Source organism: Rhamphochromis sp. 'chilingali', assembly GCF_963969265.1.
Source record: "Rhamphochromis sp. 'chilingali' genome assembly, chromosome: 16".
NCBI classification, from domain to species: Eukaryota; Metazoa; Chordata; class Actinopteri; order Cichliformes; family Cichlidae; genus Rhamphochromis; species Rhamphochromis sp. 'chilingali'.
The window spans coordinates 15,558,805-15,574,125 of record NC_137943.1 but is presented as its reverse complement, the minus strand read 5'-3'; the positions used below and the strand labels follow the sequence as shown (position 1 = coordinate 15,574,125).

General features: G+C 41.5%; 1 protein-coding gene across 3 annotated transcripts in view; it reads left to right on the top strand.

Annotated features, from left to right (window-relative positions):
- kcnab1b (potassium voltage-gated channel subfamily A regulatory beta subunit 1b) overlaps window positions 1-15,321 on the top strand; it is a 44,012-nt gene that overhangs the window by 22,386 nt on the left and 6,305 nt on the right. For all 3 annotated transcript variants that reach the window (XM_080907113.1, XM_080907115.1, XM_080907114.1), the window contains exons 4-9: window positions 3,576-3,613; window positions 4,499-4,578; window positions 5,046-5,090; window positions 7,247-7,291; window positions 9,326-9,369; window positions 12,896-12,982. In XM_080907113.1, the coding sequence (XP_080763239.1) occupies window positions 3,576-3,613; window positions 4,499-4,578; window positions 5,046-5,090; window positions 7,247-7,291; window positions 9,326-9,369; window positions 12,896-12,982 (339 nt within the window). The remainder of the gene's footprint in view (window positions 1-3,575; window positions 3,614-4,498; window positions 4,579-5,045; window positions 5,091-7,246; window positions 7,292-9,325; window positions 9,370-12,895; window positions 12,983-15,321) is intronic.

The following is a 15,321-nucleotide window of genomic DNA, read 5'->3' as shown; positions in this document are numbered from 1 at the left end:
AGATAAACGTAGCTACCGTGATGTCACTGCTGAGTCCAAAAACTGTACGGAAAATGTTTACAAAGGTCAAGACAGAAAGCTGTTTCGCATCAGCGTCTGAAGGACCAGAAGTAATTTTGCAACAAGATCTATTGCCATCTGGTGGCCTTCAGATAGAATGCAGGTTTAAGGTATTTCTAAACCGGCCTTAATTCAACCAGAAGCTATGTCTATGTTTTATATTTTATATTTTGTGTTAAATACTACAAGAAAGATATATAAATAAAATAAAAAAGTTTGTCGGATTCTAGTCCAAAGTTAACACTGTTACCTGGTAAGGCTACATGAAGTACGAAATACTGTAATAAATTACTTTTTCTGGTAGTAATTAAGTATGTAATGCGTTAAAAAAGGAAAAAGAAACAACAAATCATGCGTAATACATTACTTTCTTGAGTAAAGACCACTGGTTACAGATTCAGCTGCATTATTTCTTACATTACATTCATTTATTTTATCACCTTTCCTCTATAGAAAGGAGCACTGGTAATTTATTATTTGTCTCAATACAGAGTGTCTGAATAACTTAGTTTTGCAGCTGTGTTTTTAAAACTAACCTGCACGTAACAATTTAATTGATTTTTTTCTTCTTTTTGGTCCGTGCCAGTTTTAAAAAAAATCAGGCTGAGCCAACACCAGCCTGGTGTTATACTTCTGACGCATTTGGCTACAGATTTTACACCAGCTTTTCAATTATTTCTTATTAGTGGGCGATAGTGACAAGCTTTATGTGACAGGAGCAGGCAAGAGAAAACTGAGACAACAGATAAATTCTAACAATAGCTGTCTTCATCCTATACTAAAGAAGGACAGAGACTCTAAGGGTGTCTGTCTACAGTATAGACAAGATTACTGCACATCAGTGCAGTCCACAGATGTTTAATAGATTGCATACTGGATTTCACAAGCAGGGTGTGGATTATTCAGTTTTCATTGGTATAAAAGAAGCCTTTGTTCCCACTTCAGGAATCTGCTTCAGGTCAGCAAAACCAAGAATTTTATGCTTAAATAAAGTTTGGGGAATTGTTCTCAGTTCATCAGCCTTAATACAACATCTGCTATATATTAATAAATGTTTATGTTAAATGCTGTAAAAAAGTATTTGCCCCCATTTTGATTTGTCACACTTAAATGTTTCAGATAATCAAAATCATCATTTATTCCAAAGATTGATGGTTTCATTTATTAAGGGGAAAATAGCTATCCAAATCCACCTGGCCCAGTGGGAAAAACTGATTACCACCCAAACCTAATAACTGGTTGTGTCACTCTTGGCAGCAAGAACTGCAGTCAAGCATTTGTGATTACTGACAATGAGTCTTTCTCATTTCTGTGGAGGAACTCTTTGCAGAATTGTTTTAATTCAGCCTCACTGGAGGGTTTTCAAGCATGAACAGATTGTTCAAGGTCATGCCAAAGCATCTCACTCCGTCCTCTGACGTCCTCTGACGTCCTCTGTCTGGAAATGGGACACTTCAAAACCTTCATAATCTTATTTCTTAGACATTCAGAGGTGGACTTGCGTGTGTGTTTACTGCTCAACCCAAGCAAGCTTGAGCTTCCAGACACAAAGTGATGGCCGGACATTCTCCTTCAGGATTTTCTGGTAGAGAAGGACAGAATTTATTCTGTTTCTGTTTCCATCATTTAATGCAAGTTGTCCAGCTCCTGAAGAAGCAAAGAAGCCCCAGACTGTCAAACTATGACCAACATATTTGACTGTTGGCAGGATTTGTTTTGTATGAAATGATGTATAAATTTTATGCATATGTAATGGGGATTTAACCTTTCAAAAATGTTCAGTTTTTATCTCATCAGTCCACAGATTATTTTCCTAAAAGTCTTAGGTGTCATCAAGTTGTTTTCACAAATGTGAGATGAGCCTTTGTGTCTTTTTTGATTAGCAGCAGTTTTCTCTTACTGCTGATCAAAAAAGGAGGACATTTCTGCACAGTCCCTCTCTTGTTTGAGACAAGTGAGGCCTGCAGTTCTTTTTGTTCCTTTTTGACCTCCTGGATGAGTCGGTCTGGCCTCTGCTGGGAAGGTTCACCACTGTTCCAGATTTTCTACATTTGAGGATAATGGCTCTCGCTGTGGTTCACTGAGTCCCAAAGCCTTGGAAATGTCATAGTAACCCTTTCCAGACCAATAGATGTCAGTGAAGTGTTTATCGACTGTTTTTTGACGTGTTGTTTTTTGAGACTTTTTGCTGACTTCACTTTGTCAGTCAGGTTCTATTTAAGTGATTTCTTGATCCAACAGGTGCCACAGTAATCAGCTCTGTGATACGGCAAGTGAAAATGAACTCAGCTTTTGAAAAACATGTGGTTAATCAAAGTTATTTCATGCTTTAACAAAGGTGGGGACATTTATTTTTTACACTTTGCCCTTAAATAAATGAAATCATAACTTAATAGCTCAGTAGGTAGAGTGGTGGCCCCATGATCGGAAGGTCGGGGGTTCAACTCCACTGAATGGCTACCCTGAGGTACCCCTGAGCAAGGTACCGTCCCTACACACTGCTCCCCGGGCGTTGCATTGGTGGCTGCCCACTGCTTCACTGGGTGAATGGGTTAAATGCAGAGGAACTATTTCCCTATGGGGACTAACACATACACATTACATTACATTAATTGCATTTTGTATTTATCATTATATTTGTTTAATGATCTGAAACATTTCAGTGTGAAAATTACAGTGTGAAAACAAGAAACGTGCAAATACTTTTTCATGGCACTGTAAGACAGAAAGGGCAGGCTTTGGTCAATCTAAAGATACAAATACTTGAATACGTGGCTTCTACTTATTAACTTGTTGCATTACATCGGTTACCTTGCTTATGTTAAGTGGAAAAAATCATGCTTAGATCAGGCTGTGGTATGACTCATTTCATTTACAAGTTTGAAAGCAACTATGTGCGCGCAATATCATAATGAGCACACAGGTAGTTCAGTACAAAATACTTTTGTTTTTTTACAGTGTAAATCATCTGTTAAAGTGTGCGTGTTTTTGTGTGCTTGCGTGGTGTGCTTTTAACATGCCCTGTGTGCACCAACCTTTTGCAGAAACTAATCAGAAAAAGAAATATCCAGACAAATAATCACACATGAGTCCAAGTTGACTTTTCCTGTGAAAGTTTTTACTCTATGCTTCAGGAGATATGCAGGTTTGCAGTGGATGGATGGATAGATAGGTCTGCCGTTTAATGCAAACACACACAGGAACTCCCCCCAAACCCTACAACACCTCAAGGATCCCACCTAAAAACACAGTGCATTACACGACAATGCTTGTCGCTCTTCTTTAAACTGTTTTTAAACTGCAAATCTGTACACATGGCATAATGGAGTCATTTCTCTTTTAATCTGTAGTGACATTTGTCTGTGACGGCCTTAGGGCAGAAAGCATTTTGTCATGTCTCCATGCCAAAAATGTCAAATTATTAATTAGAAGACACTATGAGTGACTTTTACATGCAAAAGGTCGTCTATGTTGTTGTTTGTTACAAATATTTTACGATGACTTTCCCCCCACAGGAACATGGGTAACATTTGGAGGTCAGATCTCTGACGAGGTAAGACTTCATGTCAGATCCATCAATCAGCTGACACACCTCCTTTTCTCAGATTAGACATATAACTTGATCATTTTTCTATTAAACATTATATCCGTTCCCAATCTGCAGCATTTTCCTTTTTAAAGAATACAGAAAAAGATATTTGGGGTATTTAGAGTAGTTAAATCAGTAGCATCAGAGTAGCTTCGGCTACATTGTTTATTTACTCCTTAAATATGCAGTATTATTCATGCTCTATTTTAGACTCAGCTAGACCCAAATGCAACAAGTAAAACCATTTACAAAAAACAATTTGTGGCCCCAATGGGAGTAATTTAGTGTAACTGGATATAAAATGGTGTGGGTGTGAGACCACAGTTATCATTCTGGTATCAATTTCCCAATATCACGGCAAGCTGCTACAGTAAGTCCCTCGTGGCTCTACCAAAGCCAAGTAATCAGATCCTATTTCTCTCACAGGATAAGCAAAAGACCTCTCCCAGTGTCCTGCTCTGGCCTTAGATGGGAGAAAATACTGAAGTGGGGACATCTTATCATTGCTTATAAAACACAAGGGCTAAGAGAGGCACAAACAAAACAAAATAAGAGCTTGGTACAGGCAGAGGAGGTCCTCACGACTAAACTGGCCTTTCAAACATCATCCTCTGAATAAAGAGCAAGAAGTAGGTCAAAAAGTGTGGGAAATACACTGCGCAGTAAACAGCTTTAATCAACAAGCAGACTGTACAGTTTCCTGGAGGATGTGCATTTCAACAGTAAACAGACGTACACTCCTTTCTTCAGGGAATTTCCCGCCTTTTTAAAGTGTAATTTGGTTATTATTTATAGAAGTGCCTTATGCCACACTGAGCTTCATGAGGAAACTTTTCTTGCCTGTGTCAGGTGGCAGAGCAGCTGATGACTATCGCCTACGAGAGCGGGGTCAACCTCTTCGACACAGCCGAGGTCTACTCCGGGGGGAAGTGAGTGATGTCTCCCATTTGTAATCACACTACTACTTTTGGTCCTGTTAGCTTTTTTCTTCCACAGGACAAAAGATGTTAACAAGGTTTAGGCCCTGACCAGGAATAATGCACCTGAGGAAGCCAAAAATGAAAGGTAGCTGTGACTCTAAAGTGATTTACATAATCTTATTCAACACTGGAGGCTCCGCATTATGTTCACAGCTCAATTTACCTCGCCTGGGCATCGTCTGTGTGAATAATGCGGAGCACAGTGGAGTTTTACGGGGATGAATATTCATTTTAAAGGTCGCTGGTGAAATTCAGGCGCACAGTACAGGAGGCATTTACCCATTATCTTGGGCTCCTTCTGATTTTTAATCAGGCATTCATGGTGCAGATTTGTGGCAGATAACACACTTACAATGCTGCAAGAGAACTGGAAGTCTGGGATCTAATCATATTATCTCTTGTGTTTTTCTTTACAGAGCAGAGATAATCCTGGGAAACATCATCAAGAAAAAGTGCTGGAGGTAAAGTGTTGTGTCTCAACAAAGCGAAAAGAATCCAAGAATGTGTTTTTGATTGCATATGCACTGTATCGCTGAACATACAGCATGCCAAAACGCAAACATCTCACAAACAGGTGTGTGTATATTAAGCACATGCCATTTAAAATTCACAGGCTTTAAATTGCTGCTATATGAGCATTCGCTCTTGTGAAAGGGTTTTCCACAAGATTTCGGAGCTTCGTTCCAGGGATTTTCAACCATTCAAGAGCATCAGAGTTAACAGGCACTGACATGGGTGATAACACCTGATTCACAGCTGGCACTTCAGTTTATCACAAAGGTCCCTCCACGTGGGAAACTGTCCTTGCATATGGAGCACTTACTTTTTGAAATATAAAAGAATTAAACAAAACTGTTGGCACCTAAAGCAGTCCCCATGCATCCTCATGGACTATAGCTTCAAGATGAGTCATTTCACCATCACTTGTCATTTTGAATCCAGATTTTACTGCGAAATTCCACGCTCATCAGCTACCGATTTGTCAGTCACAAGCTGGTAGCTAATGAGTGCCAAAATTTAGAGAATAAACTTGATGCAACCGAGACCATAAAGTCAGCGGCAGCGTTACAGAGGTCCTGGCAGAGCTTCGTTTTCCCGTAGACTTTCTACTGAGGTTTTGCAGACACAGCTTGTTGGCCATTTTGGACTTTTATGCTGAGAGTGCAGGATTAAATGACTAAGGCCCCAGTCACATAGGCCTAGAAGCCTTGAGACTGGTGAGTAACCATCTGGCAACCACCTGTCATGTGGGAAAAATTTGAATTCCCCAATTGGTTGCAAAAGGAAGCTGATGGCAGCTGGTGGGAAAATGACTGCTAAAGCCCCAGTCACACAGGTCTAGGGACCAGTCAATGGCCCCAATTTTTCCCTTGTGTCCCACCTCCCTGTAATTGCCTTGGTCACTAACAGCTGCAGTCATCTACAGTTTGGATGGAAGTGACGGCCAAATACTGTCTAGCTAGTCTCTCAGCATAAAAGAGTGACACAAAGAGGAAAAGTTTCATCTTTTGACACATGTTGGCTGCAGCTCTGGGCAACAATTTTTACTAAGAAGGCAAACCTTCTCCATTTCTGGAGGATTTGTTCTACCACTTGGCTAGTAATTAGCGAGATGTTTTCATAGATAAACATGAAAACATAAGCATCCTTACTGCTACTGTAAATGTCCTGATATTATCCCAGTATAAGCATGTTTTGAGGTTTAGCATTTAATACCTAAATCTGCTAAAATATACCGATGAGCAAGTGTTGTTAACTTTGTAGGAACCTATAGTTGCAAACCAAAATAGTGCAAAAAGATTAGGTAGAAAGTAATTGTTATTATTTTCTTCCTTATTCCTTCAGTTGAATTGCAGCCCCTCAGTTCTATCCTGGGACCCTTGTTGTAAATGATTTCAAACATGCTTTTAGTGGAGGTAGGCATGGTTAGCGAACCACATGAAGCAGCCTAATAATTCTGGTGTACAAAATGCACAAAATGTTTGTGTTTATCTGTTTTCAAGCTTTGTGTATTGGTGACATTAGTTAGTTCAATGTTGAGAACATGCATCCATGCCTCCCACGTTAAGTGGAAAATTTTCAAGCAACATTAATTCACTTGATATATTATATAAATCAATTCATTAAATGAAAGTGTAAACTTGACAAATTTGCTCATGTCAAATCAAAACAGATGCTGGTGAGCGTGAACTGTAGCTCCACCACAGAAAACATATATTCCGCTCTGCTGCATGCACTGCCGAGAGAAAACCCAGTTATGCGCGTCACCCCTTTTAACTGCTCACGCCAGCTCTCTGCCCGACCTCACCTCAGCTGTGGACCTGTTTAAATTATTGATCATTCAAGCATGGCGGGTGGGTTATAGTGAGGGAGCTGTCTTGCTAGAATTCAAAGAAAAAAAGAGTCACCCTGTGGTCATTATACTCTATGACTTACTCGATGTTTGAAGTGCAGTGTAGGATGGAAGGCAGCTGACATAAATATAGTTGATTGCACTGATTTGTACACATAGGCAGATTTCATCATGCTCACATGCAGGTATGGTCATATACATATCATCTTTTTGAGAACACCTTTTTTTAATGGTCTTTTGATGCGTCTGACGGTCTTCCTGCAGGAGATCCAGTCTGGTGATCACCACAAAGCTGTACTGGGGAGGAAAGTAAGTATGTGTTCATACATATTTATCCATGTGTCCAGCAGGTGGGTTTTCTTTCTCAGACAGTCAGGCCATCTCACATACACGAGCCTATTCTTTAAAACGTTGCCTCCAGCTGCAGCGAGCGTGACACAGATGACACAGAGCGCAAGGACACAGATGTGGAGGACAAAATGACAGCATGTCTCAACCCCTTTTCCTTACTCTTCTAGCCACCCTCAGCTTTCTTGCCAAACTGCCCAAAGTCATAGCTGCTTCTGCTGTCACGCTAAAATATTCTCAGTCTGCATTAGTAGCCATCTGTATCTAAAAGTCTTCTGGCCATGGGTACATCCACGTACTGTTTGACTATTCTTACACGGCTAAGAACACTAGAGCCAAGCCTCAATTGTGTAAATTTAATTAAAACTCATCCTCTCTGAATTCTGTCAAGGTATTTCAAATCTCTCCAACACAGATGGATTTAAAGAACAACTGCTTAACCCCCAGCTGAGTGAGCTACGAGACTGTCTCACAGCTCGCTTGTCAAACATCAGTTCACCCCAGGATGCCTGGATATTTGCAAGATTCATATTTCCTCTCTATGGCGTTTCTTCAGTCTTTTGCACAAAAAGTAACAATAACATGGAGGAAGGATGGCATGCATTGTGTTTGAAGTGCGTTTATATCCCATAAGCACTCTGGAAAAACCATAGGAAACAGGGAGGAAGAAAACGAAAGTGTGAAATGAAGCAAGGCGAGAAAGTAAGGCAAGTCGCGGGCATCTGAACAAAAACAAACACGCTGGAGCAGAAACAGACGAGAGGAACAAAGTGGAAAAGGAAAATGCAGGGGTGGGGAAAATCTTTAAGTGCCTGAGTAAACACAAGTGAGCCTACAGACAAGTCATTGGAAAGCAGTTAGCGCCACTGTTACCAGTGTCATTTCCAAATGAACCAGCAGCTGTTTTTAGCAAAACAACTCCCAGAAATGATGTGTGGGCTACACTACACACTTAGCAATGCATGTCTGACAATTTATCAACCAGCTGAACATAGTGACGCATTTAATATCTATATTCCTAAACTGGGGCAGCACGGTGGTGTGGTAGTTAGTGCCACTGCACTCACAGCAAGACGGTCTTCTGTGTATAGTGTGTGCATCTTCTCTCCATGTGTGCGTGGGATCTCTCCAGGCACTCTGGCTTCCTCTCACAGTCCAAAGACAAGCATGTTAGCTTCATTGGTGACTCTAAACTGGCAGTCTCTATGGGTTAGCCCTGCAATAGCTTAGCGACCTGTCCAAGGAGTAATTCGCCAACCAAACTATGACAGCTGGGATAGGCAAAAGCCCAACGGCTACTCTGAATAAGATATGTGGAGGAAGATGGATGGATCCTTAAAAATTCCAAACAATAAGTAAAAATACACAGTAAGAATATAAAGTTGAGTTTAAGCAAATGTAAAAATGCTACAGTTGTCTTAAGGGAACATGTACATATGCATCAAAAGTGCAGATTGTCTCCTTTCAGAATTGTACTAATTCTAAAATACTGATACATCCACGTGAAAGGAGCTTTATGTTATCCCGACTCACTGCAAAACTTGCAGAGCAATAGGTGGCTGCAGTGTCATAACACTGTATCACACAGTGTTATGATACAGTCTCAAGTTGAAAATGGAATAAGTGTTGCATAAACTACAAGTACTGCTATATAAATATAATACTGAGTAGTGCTGCAGTCAAAGAAAATCATAGACTGAAATCAGACAAACGAGGGAAAAACTCTGCATGCTATCTCTAAATTACTTTGTGCGCTGATTGCAATTTACCTGCTGGCCTTATTGGTCTAAACAAGTCCTAAATAGGCACAGAAAAATCAGGCATTTGCTTCTGTGCTCAGTGAGAAGCCATGAGAAAAATCAGAGGTGATCAGGACAGACACTGCAAACAAACTGCAAAGTTTGTTCTGGAGCTGCTTCAATTCGCGAGAGCTGTGAAGTAATGAAGAGTATGCGCTGACACCCCTGACATGTACTTCTTTCCCTCCTGTTGCAGAGCGGAGACAGAGAGAGGCCTCAACAGAAAACACATCATTGAAGGTAACAAGTCAATTTCCTTCCCTCTGCTTTGTCCTTCACATCACCCCACCAGTCGGAGCCCCGCTGCACTCCTCTAATCTCCCTCTTTTATCTCTTTTCTTCATCCCTCTTTGTTCCAGCCTCCGTCGCTTCTCGCCTTTTTGATATGAACACAGCTGAATTTGAAAGCCGTACTAACCAGTGGTGCATTAGGCACTCGCAGATGTATCGTCTTCTTGTAATACCTCCACAGGTGTCTGTCTAGGAAACTGTTGCATCATTTAATAGTGCTGTCCAGACTGTCTCCCCTGTCAGCCCCTTTAAAAAGAGCTAGGGCCTTGATGAGACTCATAACAATAAACTTTAGCTCTCATACCCTTGGCTCGATCCACCCCGCTTCCCAAACAATTTGCCATCCGATTCACAGCGCAATGCACCTCCTGCAGTGACTCAGCTCTCTGCCACATTATTAACATTCACTGCAGCTGCAGAAACTCTCCCCCAAACGAGAAACGGGGAATGCGCTAAGAAAGGGTTGGAAGAGAAGGACAGAGAGTACAAAAGAGAAAATGGGGTGAAAGCCAACATCAGAGAGGGGAAGCATAAGCGGTATTAGCAAAGATGAATCCATTTGGCTGTCCATGTAATTGTAAGAGAAAGGTGCAGCATCCCTGCCATAAGTGGAGAGGAACATTTCATCAAAGTCTAATAAACTGACTGAGCGAAACATCTGCTGCCATCATCTTCCTCACTACAGGCTGCCACAGCAGGCCTGCCATTTGACTGGACTGAAGTGATGTTCAGGGGTGTATATGATAGGGTGTAAAAACCTAATGATCAGCGAAAGAGAGAGCCGCAGAACATTTTCTTGCATCAATGTGACGATGCAAGAAAAATCAAGGTCTCTTTAGAGTCATCCTCACAGGAAAAAGACAGCTTCAGCATTTTATAAGGCTCTTTCACAGAAAACACAATTGAAGGCATTCTTCTATCCCAGATGCCAATACAGTAGCTTTGTTGTTCCACATCTTTTTTCCCGATCCAAAAATAGACTCCTTTCACAGCCAGTGAACTCCTGCTAATCCACGAGACAGCAGAAACCTCTCGTGATGACGGTGCAGGCTCAGATTAGGATCCGTGTAATGGGTGTTTCTGGGATTGTGGGAGTGCAAACGACAGAAGAAGGAATAAGTGACTGTGATGGTAGGAGGGAGAGTATAACTCTCAGCTGGGATTAGTGGGTGATGATGAAGCCTGTGGTACTAATCTGCCACGCACACACGCGCTTACTCAAAAGCGCGAGAGTGTCTTTTGCCTCGACTCCCTGTTACTCTCCTGTCGTCTTGTGCGACAGTCTCTTGTGTGCGCTTTTCTTCTTTCATCTGGTCTTCTGTGTGTGTGCGTGAGTGGAGGCCGATCTGCTCGCAATACTTTGTTGCCGTCACTTATCCTCTCCTCAGCATACAGTGTTACTCCTCTAACAAATACTGAGTGCGACCTTTCCTCTGATCCCTCGTCTTTCTGATCAGGCTCTAGGCTTTGAATTGTTTGGTTCCTCCACCAGCTGCCAGCAGCATTTATTTATGTAACAATAAGAAAGGATTGCACAGGTGTTTTTTTTTTTTATCTAAGAGAAGGTGCCTGCGAGCTTGGTTTGACAGTGATTAACTCTGAAAATAGTTCTGAACCTTATAAATTACAATTTTGAATCAAAACTGATTCCTGTTTGTGCAGTGAAAATGGTGGCAGGTGCATAAAACTTACAGCTGAGTAGTTGTGACAGTAATTAAATTAGAAAATATGTATTGATTACAGCTATTCCTGTGAAGTGAGCAATGTGTTCTATACATCTTTTATATGCATGTTTGATTTTTAGAAATCAGAGTAAAGTGCTAAGTAAAGCTATCAAACTTTGTGAGTGAACAGCATTGGCATCTTCATTCACTGTCACGCTGAAAATATAGCCACTGCCAATCAGATGCCAGATGATATTGCACTGTGGATAAAAATCACAGTGCTGTCAGTTTTGGTAAGTTTTACAAAATGAAGTGAAATGAATTCCCAAACCATGACTGAGCTTCCAGCGTGTTTTACAGATGCCTGTAAACACTCACTGTTACACCTCTATCCTGATGTCCTCCATACAAAGTGATGATGGTTTGAACAGAAAGTTTGGATACACTCTGGATTTACTCCATAAGACCTGTTGCTACTGATTTTCAGATATATCATAGCCTTTTCTCCCCATTTCCCATCTTGGCAGCCACTCTTCCACTGAGTCTATTTCTGACCGGACATGACTTTCAGATACTGTTCATCTGCTGTACAGTTTAATACATAATACAGTTTTATGTCTGTGAAACTGTTATCTTTGGCATTTTTTTCTAGATTAAACTAAAGGAATTGGAATGTGTATTCATAATATGTATTTTTGCAGTAGGCTGCTAGAACCAAAGTGCCAGAAGATATAGTTTAAAATAATTCATGTGTTACATGTAGACACCATACTAATTCATCTTTTGAGTTAGGTCCCCCTTTTAATGCCTGTCAGCTAGTCTGCGTTAGTTCCATGTTTGTGTGTTCATGTCTTTTGTTTGGATCTTTAATCTTTTCTTGTTTTGGGTTCTGGTTGGACTTTGTCATTCTTTGGGTTCTGGATTCTGCTTAGACTTATTTCTGACTACCTGTGTCCTGCATTTGGACCCACATCTCTTAATTACCAGCCTGTTAAGCCCTGAAGTATAACGAATCAGCATTTTCATTTATAAAAATTTTCTTTCAAACATCATCTTTTCTTATTTTATTAAAACAAAAGGGCAACAAAAACATCCAAAGGTTTAACTATGTGAATCTTGACACTACAATGTGCCACTAAGATTATTGATATAAATTATGGCTTATTCCAATCATCTGTTTAGCACTCATGCTCACACTGTCAATATTTACTGGAACATACAGAGTACTACCATAGCTAATTATTATATTACTGCAACTGGAGCTGACTTCTGCTGCAGCAAGTCAGGATGACGGCCATGACGAAAGCAAATTAACAAAACTAAAAACGAAAACTGAGCCGTGTCCTTTGTCTTTAAATGGCCACAAAGCCTCCTCGAGCTGGATCAAAGCTGCAGCAGGCCAGATGCAGCTGGAAGGCTCTGAGTCACATGTGGCCAACTGTCACTTTGTCATGTTTACGAACATGTTGAGCTCAAACCCCCCAGGAGCCACTTCACCTTATTATTATTGTTTTTGCCTTTTACCTGACATAACTGTGACTTTTGAATGCATTTGAATATCCCTTGTTCTTTTGAAGCTGGCACCCCTACCAGCTAAGCATGTCGCTGTCGCGGTGTTGGCTAAAAAGTGAAAATAAAAAATGATCTCTCTTTTCTGCAGATGTAGGTCACACTCTATGTATCCTTGCACATGCCCATTTATTTCACCATTATAAGAAGGACACCCAGGACTCATGGTTCCTATTAACTGTCTTCTTTTATTAGAACCCAAACCTCTCTCTCTAAACCTGGCTTATGTCTTCTCACTCTAGGTTTAAAGGGCTCCCTCCAGAGGATGCAACTCGAGTATGTGGATGTGGTCTTTGCCAACCGGACAGACACCAATACCCCCATGGAGGGTAAGTGATTGCCAACCCAGACTTCATGGGGCTGTTGGGGGGGAGTTGAGCCAGCGACAATACATGTTGTTCTGTAACATGAGAGGGTGAGAAATTCTGATGAAGCCGCTGCCCGTACTGGACCGGCGGCCTTTGGCTTTGACCAAAAGGGGGGTTTGTTTTTGCGGTCAGGTTTATGTGTTTTTCCTCTGACATATCCCCGAACATATTACAAGTAATATGACAATCTTTCCTCGTCTCTCTTCCCTCTATTTTAGTCCACCAGTCTCCCTCTATTTCTCTTCTGTCTCAGCGGGATCGCTAGCTTCCACAGGGTCTCCAAACTGCACCCGCTCCCAGCCCTCCCTGCTCTTCAGAAGCAGGATTATCCGGCCCCTATGGGGGAAGCTGGTGTATTTTTGGGTTGGTCTCACTAGATACAAGCCCTACTGAGTGCTATTTTTCTTTAACGCTCTTGCGCTTCCTTTCCCACACATCTACCTTATGTTACCACCATTTATTTCTTTTAGACACTTCCAGTTTCTTACTCTATTATCTCTCCCTTGCCATGTGGGCATCACAGATACTTGAGCCCCTTTTCTGTCTTTCCACACAAACTCTCAAACCACAGGTAGTATTTGAGTGAAAGGATGGAGGCGCACTGATCTCACTGAAATATTTTCCATTCTTTCCTCTTTACCCCCCTCCTCCTTCCCCCTTCGCTTCCACCCGTGGGAGCCAACAGACTGTGGGAGGCCTGTCTGTCATAGCGATCGTTCCAGGGTCCTTGCTGTCACTGGTACCAGTGGCTGGTGACTAGCAGGCAGACCCCGCAGCCTTCTCTATCAAACCTTTTAGTCTTTTGCCCCCTGCAGATGAAGTCTCTTCAGCTCATGTCAAGAACTGTGATCTGATTGAGAGTCTGACAAGATGATAGGAAGTGAACAGAGAGAGAGACGTCAGCTGAAAAATATATCCTGACAAATGTAAAGCAGGCAGGCTTTTATCACCTCTGCAGCACATTTGGCCCATTAGTCAGCGTGAGAAATTGGTCTTGTTTGCTTCATAATTTAATACAAAGGAGCATGGCTACCCTTCTAAATCATTGTTAGGGTATCAGTCATCCTTAAAAACTTGAGAGTGAGGGAGCGAGGATGAACCTCGTGCTTGAAGGGACTGTTTAGCAGATCTCTCCGTGACTGACACTCCAACATCATGCTGCTAAAGCCTTAACTGCGTTAACAGCAAAAACACCAAACAGCAAAACAGCACTGTAGTTTCAAATATGCCACTGAACAGGTGAATCTGCATCCATCTGCGTTTGCATTTGTTTTTGTGACTTTAACTGCTTCCGACTTTGTGTGAGACAGCTTGCGTCCCCGTGGGGACCAAAAAAGTGATGTCATGGCTGCAGAGTCTGCCTTTGTTATAATCATTGCTTTTCTTCTTCCATCGAGTCATGCTTTTCTGCACCCGTGTCATCTCCCTGCTTGTTCTTTTGTCTTTTTCTTTCTTTCTTTTTGGCTCGTATCCAGTCCAACAGCAGGGACAGACCAAGTGCATGCTGCAAATATACAACTTCTTCCTTCACGGAAGACTCTGTCTCCCCTTTCTCTGACTGCTCTTTACTAGAGCAGCTGTCAAAGTGATGAGACGCTATGTGAGTTTTTCTCCAGCTGAATATGACAAGAAGGTTCTCGAAGGAGGGGCGTGTGTGCCACAGTCAATTCATTGAATGAATAGGTACAAGGGTAGCTCGCAGAATAACTCGCCCAAATCCAGCCGCAACATTGGTACCCAGTCACTCAGAATCACATTTGATTTGAGAGAGGAGTGAAGCCATTCAATAAGCTGAATATGAAAATACCCCAGACCAATTGAATAAAGAACAGAATGCAGAGGCAGACAGACAGAGGAGCGAAGAAGACATGGCATCAGTAAAATGATTTTATATCAGTCCTTCCAGCCGAGTTTTATTCTCTAGCAAATGAAATGAAACCGCCACAGCACACTGAACATGAACCCCTTAGCTAGCAATGCAAAGTGCCAGGACATCACCTCTCTCTCCTCACCTGTTCATTACAGAAGAAGAGCATGGAAAATGATCTCACCTACTCAGCATTACTAAACGTATCTTTATTATTTCTTTCCCCACGCTTTTTTTCCACAGTCGTATAACTTAAAACGGGTCTCATCTGTCACTGACAATCTCCTGTGATGTGACATATTTCCATAAATGAGCAATATTTTTAGTTGTGTTCTACGTCCCCGCTGTTAGACGCCTCACTATAAAGAAACTCTCTGAAATGACATCCTCAGAGATACCTGCCCAGACAAATATGGATATCAGTGGGAGTTGG